Source organism: Protobothrops mucrosquamatus, unplaced genomic scaffold (genome assembly GCF_001527695.2).
Source record: "Protobothrops mucrosquamatus isolate PMUCROS unplaced genomic scaffold, P.Mucros_1.0 scaffold1323, whole genome shotgun sequence".
In the NCBI taxonomy this organism is placed as follows: domain Eukaryota; kingdom Metazoa; phylum Chordata; class Lepidosauria; order Squamata; family Viperidae; genus Protobothrops; species Protobothrops mucrosquamatus.
Genome location: NW_015387523.1, coordinates 265556 through 274743, shown reverse-complemented (window position 1 = coordinate 274743; position 9188 = coordinate 265556). Strand labels below are relative to the sequence as shown.

Genomic DNA, 9188 nt, shown 5'->3' with positions numbered 1-9188 from the left:
AATGGTGATCACATGACCCTGGGATGCTGCAACGATCATAAATAAATGCTACTTGCTAAAAACCCAAATTTGGGTCATGTGACCGCGAGGATGCTGCGTTGGTTTTAAGTGCAAGCACCAGTCGTAAGTCACATTGTTCAGCGCGTTGTTGCAACTTTGAATGGTCACTGAATGGTTGCAAGTTGAGAGCTGCCTGCATTTTTGTTAACATTAGCATTTATATTGCCTTTTTGCTGACAACTCAAAGCGTACACGGAACAGTCCTTCTCTCCTCTCCCCTTGTTTTATCCCCACCACAACAACCCCAAAATCACCCAAGGAAGTCACTTGAACCTGGGTCTGTCCAAGTAAATCCAGGACCTGTACCAATAGGCTACCTTTGAGCCTTTCAGCAGCTTGATCCAGAGTTTTGGTAGGGCACATCCAGTGAAGCATCAGGAGGGATGTCCAAGTTGGGAGCCTCCGTGACTGACGGCTCACTTTGTCTGTAAGAGGAGGGCACTTCTAAAATGCAGGCCTTTAGATCAGCGTAAGCCTGGGGCAATGTCCCCAGGTTGACCCAACGGTCGTGAGAAGGGTTGTAGCAGTGAATGAGATGCGTGTCTCGATAGGTGTTATGGCTGTACCCTCCCAGAATGTAGAGCTCTCCGTTCAGGATGGCAGAGGCAGCGATGACGTGAGCTTGGGGAAGTGGACGCAAGGTGACCCACAGGTCTTGATCTGGACTGTACGTCTCACAAGCCAGTTGGTCAGCGTAGCCCCCGTGCCCGTCCCGCCATCGTAGACCGCCAGCCACATAGATCCGCCCATTCAGCACCTCCATGATGTGCCCAGCACGCTCTTCCTGCATGGAGGCCAGAAGGAGAGGTGGACCATCTGGGCGATAGCGAATCAGAGAGGATTGACAGCGGCACGAGCCGTCGCTGCCCCCCGTGATGTAGATCCATCCATCCAGGACACAAGCTGCATGGCCACAGACTGGGGTTGGCAAGGGTGCACAAGGCCTGAAATAAAATAAAGGTGGGAATAAATAAAGGGGAATTAAAGGTAAAGTAAAGGTTTCCCTATCAAGTCGTGTCGGACTCAAGAGTGTTCTGCTCTTCTCCGCTTCTTAGCTGAGGAAGCCAGTGTTGTCCAGAGACATTTTCCGTGGCCAGCATGACTATATGCCAAAGATGCATAGAACACTGTTACCTTCCCACCAAAGCTGCTCCTATTAATCTACTCGTGTTTGGATGCTTTCAAATTGTTAAGGGGCAGGAGCTGGAGCAGGAACGGGAGCTCATCCATTGTGCATTGCTCGGGTCTTGAACCTGGCTTGTCAGCTTTCCAGATGACAAGCTCAGGGTCTTTAACTATTGAGCCATTGCACCCCTAAAGGAAAATTAGGGACGTGAAAATAATTGCTTTGCTGGAGCATAGAGTGTGATGTTTAGCTAGGTCGTCGAAACCCAACAAATTATTTGTGAAAAACAGATATTTAGGTTGTCTTCTGAAATCATGCCCTTTCAGATTTATAGGAAGCCCTCGACTTACGACCACAACGGAGCCCCAAATTTTCATGACCAAACAAAGCAGTTGTTAAATGAGCTTTGCCCCATTTTATGACCTTTCTTGCCACGGTTGTTAAGTGAACCTGTGCAGTTAGTAACACAGGTGTAAAGTAAACCTGGATTCCCCCATTGACTTTGCTTGTCAGAAAGTTGCAGAAGGGGATCAGGTGACCCCAGGACATTGCAACCATCATAAATACATGCCAGTTGCCAACCAATGTCCACAGAGATGGTGCAACAGTCCTGAGTGTGAAAAAGGGTGATAAGTCACTTTTTTTTAGTGCTGCTGTACCTTCAAATGTGTAGGAGATGATCAGACTGAGCCTGAGGGAGGGATCAAATGTGTCATTAGTCACGAATCCTTTGTCCCCACAAGAGATTTAAGTCCAGCTGACCATGAATTCCTTATTTACTGCCAAATTGCTTTAACTGTTAGTAGTTCAGATTCTTGTAGAGAGCTTAAGCTTACAACAAATCTTTATGCCTATTGGAACTGCCTGGATTTCCCTGGCACTTGACAGAATGGTTACTAAACAAAAGATTTTAAGTTGAGGACTACCTATATCAGACATGTCAAACACAAGGCCCGGGGGCCGGATGCGGCCCGCAAAGTGGTTTCATGTGGCCCGCGAAGCCATCCTGGAAACAGTGAGGGAATGGCCCCCGCTACCTTGGCCCTGGCCCAGGCCGGCCGGGAGCCAGTGTACAATTTTGTGGTGGCCATCTATGCTGAAATGCATTCAGTCTTAGCTCCACAAGGCCGTCTGGAAACAGTGAGGAATCAGCCCCTGGGTGCATGCTGGGGAGGTGTCACCCTTTGTGAGGAATGAAGAAATGCACCATCGCCTAGAAGTGGCCAGCAAATGGCCATCGCCTATTTCACATATCTGGCTTGATGGGCTCTGCCCTGGTCTCACCCCTTTCTGCCAGAGACCCTCAGATCTGTCCCACTCCTGCCCAGGCCCCCACAGGCACCCTTGACACGAATGATGTAGAGCTGGCCACGCCCACCCAGTAGGCCACACCCACTCCATCCATGCCCACCCAGTAGGCCGCACCCACCCTGGCCACACCCATCCGGCCCCCCTGAGGGCAACCGCAATGCTGATGCGGCCCTCAATAAAATTGAGTTTGACACCCCTGACCTATATCCTTTGCACTGCATGGTCTCCAGACCTGGACCTAGCACATCTGCTTAAGTCTCCATGAGCTCCTACCTCCATGTGTTGCTCTGAGGTTCATAGTACTCCACAGAATCCAGGCAATAAACCTCATTGGAGCTCCCCCCCAGAGCGTAGAAGAAACCATCCAGGAAAACTGCAGGAAAATAGCTCCGGCAATTGGTCATGTCAGCTAGTCGCTCCCAACTCCCACAAAGAGGATCAAACCTGTAAAAGAAGGAATAAGAATTCTCTATAAAAATAACGCCACAATGTAAAAAAAGATGTTGAGACTTTAGAACAGGGGTGTCAACTCAATTTCATTGAGGGCCACATCAGCATTGCGGTTGCCCTTGGGGGGCTGGGTGGGTGTGGCCAGGGTGTGGCCTACTGGGTGGGTGTGGACGGAGAGGGTGTGGCCTATTGGGTGGGCATGGCCAGCTCTACATCGTTCGCGTCAAGGGGGCCTGTGGGGGCCTGGGCAGGAGTGGGACAGATCTGAGGGTCTCTGGCAGAAGGGGGTGGGACCAGGGCAAGTGCCAAGGCATGGTCCACTGGAGGACCCTCACTGCCTGTGAAACCCCTCCGCCAGAGCCCATCAAGCCGGATAGATGAAGTAGGCGAGGGCCATTTGCTGGCCACTTCCAGGCGATGGTGCATTTCTTCATTTCTCACAAAGAATGACACCTCCCCAGCATGCACCCAGGGGGCAGGGCCAACACGGCAGGGGCTGGTTCCTTGCTGTTTCCAGACGGCCTTGTGGAGCTAAAACTGAATGCATTTCAGCATAGATGGCCACCACAAAATTGTACATTGTCTCCCGGCCGGCCTGGGCCAGGGCCAAGGGAGTGGGGGCCGTTCCCTCACTGTTTCCAGGATGGCTTCGTGGGCCACATGAAACCATGTCGCAGGCCGCATCTGGCCCCCAGGCCTTGTGTTTGACATGTCTGCTTTAGAAAGAGTGCAGACAAGAGCAACAAAGATGATTAAGGGAGTGGAGGCTAAAACATATGAAGAAATGTTGCTGGAATTGGGTTTGCCTAGTCTAATGAAAAGAAGGAATAGGGGTGACATAATGGCAATATTCCAATATCTAAGGGGTTGCCACAAAGAAGAGGGGGTCAAGGTATTCTCCAAAGCGCCTGAAGGCAGGACAAGAAGCAATGGATGGATGAAAACTAATCAAGGAGAGAACCAACCTAGAACTAAGGAGGAAGTTAGAACAATTAGAACAATTAATCAGTAGAACAACTTGATTCCAAAAGTTGTGGGTGCTCCAACACTGGAGGTTTCTAAGATTGGACAACCATTAGTCTGGACTGGTATAGGGTTTCCTACTTGAGCAGGGGGTTGAACTAGAAGACCTCCAAGGTCCCTTCCAACTCTGTTATTCTGTTAACTCTGTCTCCAAGTTGGTTATGAATGGGCCACTAGTCCTTATTCCTGGACAGTCCATGTGCCAGATATGTTCTTCCTGGTTAAGGAAGCCTAACTAGGGACATCCTCGTTCCTATTTCTCAGTTGCAGAGTCCATATGTGGAAAGCTTACTTAATTAGTATTTGCAAGAGAACCGAGAAGCCACAATCCCTCCTGGATTTTCTTAAAACCTTCTGGGATTTATCAGGCTATGTTTTGATTTCCACAACATATTTAGCTGGATAATATGAAGGATAGACGTATTATGGAAACACAGAAAGCCAGTTATTTCAAAGATGGGGTCTCACACAGACACCAAAGTAGCATTGGATAGATACTTGATGGTATAGTTATTTAACCAAATCAGACCAGGTAGAACAAAATTAGATCAGTGGATTAATTCTTTCTTCTGGCCTCGGGATACATAGGCAGAAGGCCAGAGAATAATCCTGAAGTACTCCATGGTGTCAGGAATAAGTCTCTTCCCTGTCCAACCCATTCTAGGTTTTCTGAGCACTGTGGATTTTACTCTATTTTTTTCTGAACTGTGTGGGGGGGAAAATCAGAAGTTGGCAATGGCCAAGATCCTGATGATAAGGATCCCAACTTCTCATATAACATGGATGGATGGATATAAATTGTTGCTAGTTCACCCAAAAGTGCTTTTTCAAAAGACAACTGGACTTTGTTTTTCCTTGAAGACATTTTGCTTCTCATCCAAGAAGCTTCTTCAGTTCTAAAAGAAGCTTCTTGGATGAGAAGTGAAACATCTTCAAGGAAATGCAAAGTCCAGTTGCCTTTTGAAAAAGCACCTTTGGGACAACCATGATCTGGATGACTGGGAATCTTCATAGACATGTTGCTAGTTCAGTGGCTTCATCATGAATCTTGGGGACATGGTGGCCTATGATGAGTGCCCAACCAGTATTCCCAATCACTGGAGAATCATATAAAAATGTTTTAGCTGCCCCTCAGCTGTGGTTTCAGATATCTTAACAGGAATGCTGGTTATTTCCAGCATTCATTAATTTGAATGCTAGATCAATCACAGAATGAGCCGTGGTGGTTAGATGTAGTATTGCAGGCTACTTCTGCTGACTGCCAGCTGCCAGCAGTTCAATAGTTTGATTCTCACCGGCTCAAGGTTGACTCAGCCTTCCATCCTTTCGAGGTCGGTAAAATGAGGACCCAGATTATTGGGGGGCAATATGCTGACTCTGTAAATCACCTAGAGAGGGCTGTAAAGCACTGTGAACCAGTATGTAAGTCTAAGTGCTATTGCTATTTCCTTCCCTCATAATCATGACCATTGGATGCTTCATTAAAATATTAAACCTGACATCTTCCCACTCTTACTCAAAAGTATCTTCACTGAATGGGACCACATCCGTCCTCTCCTTCCTTCCCAATTCTTGTCTTCAAGCAGCAGGTCTTCCAAACTCACCTGAACACTGAACACATAGTATCCCTGATGCCATAATAATGCTTCCCCCCAAAGAGGTACATCTTATTGTCCTTGACCACTACAGCATGTCGGAATCGTGGTTTCTCTGGAAGGTACCCAAGACGACGCCACTCCACTTGTTTGACCAAGCCGATGCCATTGAGGAAGCGGTGGGTGAACCAGAAATCCTGGCACGGGCTGCGAGTAGCCATATTTGTTGTCAAAGTATCTCCTCCGCTAATCACAAGGACCTTCTCTGGATATCTCACCCGGCAAGGAAGTTGCTCCATCTTGGAAGGACCTGGTGGAATGCTAGCTAAGGATTGAACCATGAGGGTGTAGAGGCGACCAGGATCAGCCATCATCTCTTCTTTCCGCACCTGCTTGAGCTCTCGAGTGGACATCAGTGGGAATCTGACGCACTGCAACACTTTCTCAGCACAGTTCCTCCGCCCAGCCCAGTCAGCAGTCAACCAATGGACAGCTCCTTGGAAAGCTTCTAGTTCATAGAGGATGTAGAGTGAGTCAGAACTAAGAAAGTCCACCAGCTGGTTTACAGGAAGATCTAGGAACTTTGGCGTTGTCATGACACAAGCAAAGTTGTTTAATATAAACTTCTCTGCAGTGCTCTCAAGATCCCGTAGACTATAAGCACGGGCAAAAGACAGAACATCCAAGCAGGTTTCTGGAGTGAGCTTGTAGTGGAACAGATCCAGACAGAGGTCCAAGATGCCAGAGACTTGATACTGAAGAGCAGCTTGTGCAGCTTCAAATATATAATCCCACCCACCTCTCAGCACTCCTGTGTAAGCAAAGGAGATGATCAACCCCAGATCAGCTGCAGTGAATTGGGTGCAAAGAGGAACCTTGGTCTGTTGAGTTTCCTTCATGCCGCTGGTAAACATACCATGGAAGAATTCACAGCCACAAGCCAAGGCTAAGCGGTGAACTGAAAGTAGAGAAGATGAGGTCAGGAAATGGAGGGACTGTATCTTTAACACACGTCATAGTGACCCTAACTCCAAGACAATTCCCCACCCCAAATCTGGCTTTTTCCAGTTCTTCCCAACCTATTGAGGCCTTGCGCTCTAATTTTTTTGCTTTTCTATCAACTCTACCTTATTCACCTCAGAATAACAGAATTGGAAGAGACATTGAAAGCCTTCTAGTCCAATCTCCTGTTTAAGCAGGAAACCCTATACCATTTCAGACAAATTGTTGTCTAATCTCCTCTTAAAAACCTCCAGTGTTGGAGTACCCACAACTTCTGGAGGCAAGTTGTTCTACTGGTTAATTGTTCTGTCAGGAAATTTCTCCTTAACTCTAGGTTGGTTATCTCCTTGATTAGTTTCCATCCGTTTCCACTTTGAAAAATAGGTTGACATCCCCCCTTTTTTTGTGGCAGCCCCTTAGATATTGGAATATTGCTATCATGTAATAATAATAATAATAATAATAATAATAATAATAATGATAATGATAATGATAATGATAATGATAATGATAATGATAATGATAATGATAATGATAATGATAATAATGATGATGATGATGATAATAATAATAATAATAATAATAATAATAATAATAATAATAATAATAATAATAATAATAATAATAATAATAATAAAGTTGGAAGGGACCTTGGAGGTCATCGAGTCCAACACCCTGCGCAGGCAGGAAACCCTATACCATTTCGGACAAATGGCTGTCCAGTCTCTTCTTAAAAACGTCCAGTGTTGGAGCATTCACCGCTTCTGGGGGCAGGTTGTTCCACTAGTTAATTGTTGTAACTGTCAGGAAGTTTCTCCTTAGTTCTAGGTTGCTTCTCTCCTTGATTAGTTTCCATCCGTTGCTTCTTGTCCTGCCTTCAGGTGCTTTGGATAATAGCTTGACTCCCTCTTCTTTGTGGCAACCCCTGAGATATTGGAATACTGCTATCATGTCCCCCCTCGTCCTTCTCTTCATTAAATTAGACATACCCAATTCCAGCAACCGTTCCTTATATGTTTTAGCCTCCAGTCCCCTAATCACCCCTACTCCTTCTTTTTATTTAAACTAGACATACCCAATACCTCGAAATGTATCTCCTTCAGCTTTAAGTTCCATGTCCCAACCGATGCCTTCATTGTACAGCTCTTCAAGCCTCTGTAGTGTCTTCCATTTCTCTTCCACTGGACTTAGTCTATCCTCATTCTCTATTCCTATCAACACTACCTTGCATATTTCAGCCACACGAGGGACACCCAGGGCCTCAGCTGCATCCAGGATGTCTCCAGCCACGATTGGGGTGGGCTCTAACGCTCCTGTGTAGGCAAAATTCAAAATGGCCTCCCAGCCAGATGGTGTGGTCACACCATCCAGATTCATCCCTTCTTGCAGCCCACATTCTAAACGCTGCAGAAAGACAGAACTGACTGCAGCCAGAAGGAGGCCATGGGTTTTATAGTCCTTTTGACCCAAAGTCACAGTTGTATCCACAAGCAGGTCCTGTCCCCTCAGCAGGAGAGCTGCAGTGAAAAATCCTTCTGCATGTCCCTCACTCCGCAATTCCAACTGTTGTTCTGAAGAAGTTTCCAACACATCTGGAGGTCTGTCCACGCAGGTCATCCTTTTCTGAAAAGAAGATAGTTGTGAGGAAAAAAACAAACAAACTCAGAGCTGGATGATCCCTGTTTTAGTGCTATATAACCAAAATAACCAAAATGATTCTCATCACTCTTTCTTCAAGAAACTACTTTAAATAACAATAACAACAACAACAACAACAACAACAACAACAACAACAATAATAATAATAATAATAATAATAATAATAATAATAATAATAATAATAATAAAAATAAAAAATTTGGAAGGGACTTTGGAGGTCATCAAGTCCAACCCCCTGCTCAGGCAGGAAACCCTATACCATTTCGGACAAATGGCTGTCCAGTCTCTTCTTAAAAACTTCCAGTGTTGGAGCATTTACCACTTCTGGGGGCAGATTGTTCCACTGGTTAATTGTTCTAACTGTCAGGAAGTTTCTCCTTAGTTCTAGGTTGCTTCTCTCCTTGATTAGTTTCCACCCGTTGCTTCTTGTCCTGCCTTCAGGGGCTTTGGAGAATAGCTTGACTCCCTCTTCTTTGGGGCAACCCCTGAGATATTGGAACATGCTATCATGTCCCCCCTCGTCCTTCTCTTCGTTAAACTAGACATACCCAATTCCAGCAACTGTTCCTTATATGTTTTAGCCTCCAGTCCCCTAATCATCTTTGTTGCTCTTCTCTGTACTCTTTCTAGAGTCTCAACATCTTTTTTACATCGCGGTGACCAAAACTGGATCTCACCCTATTGTTTTTTTTTTAGTAACATCTCAGCTCATGAAACATTTGGGAGAATTGGAAAGTGTTCATGTTGTCTTATTTTGGCTGATCCTAAATCATTATCATCCTCATCATATCATGATGTCATCACTTTACAAATTGGAGATTTTTCCTCTCACAAACTGTGATGTCTTCTTAGAACCCAGTGAGAAAAATACCAATGAGAGCATGGAAGACAGTAAAATGAGAGAATATCTAAATACATACAAGTAATCTTCGGCTTACAACCACAACTGAGCCCAACTATTC

General features: G+C 45.7%; 1 protein-coding gene across 1 annotated transcript; it reads right to left on the bottom strand.

Moving 5' to 3' along the window:
- Positions 1 to 388: 388 nt before the first annotated feature.
- On the bottom strand, positions 389 to 8184 carry KLHL33 (kelch like family member 33). The gene is made up of 4 exons (XM_015821400.2): positions 7650 to 8184; positions 5575 to 6523; positions 2771 to 2941; positions 389 to 1004 (listed from the first exon to the last, which is right to left on the bottom strand). The coding sequence occupies exons 1-4, from the start codon at positions 8182 to 8184 to the stop codon at positions 389 to 391; spliced, it is 2271 nt and encodes a 756-aa protein (XP_015676886.1).
- Between the last annotated feature and the right edge of the window lie 1004 nt (positions 8185 to 9188).

Bases quoted from the DNA above. Each gene is read 5' to 3' on its own strand.
- KLHL33 (XM_015821400.2), bottom strand. From the start codon at position 8,184: ATGACCTGCGTGGACAGACCTCCAGATGTGTTGGAAACTTCTTCAGAA. The intron at 6,524-7,649 runs GTATTGGGTATG...CTCTACTTTCAG, and splicing joins TGAAGGAGATACATTTCGAG to TTCACCGCTTAGCCTTGGCT. The intron at 2,942-5,574 runs GTGAGTTTGGAA...CTTCTTTTACAG, and splicing joins ACTATGTGTTCAGTGTTCAG to GTTTGATCCTCTTTGTGGGA.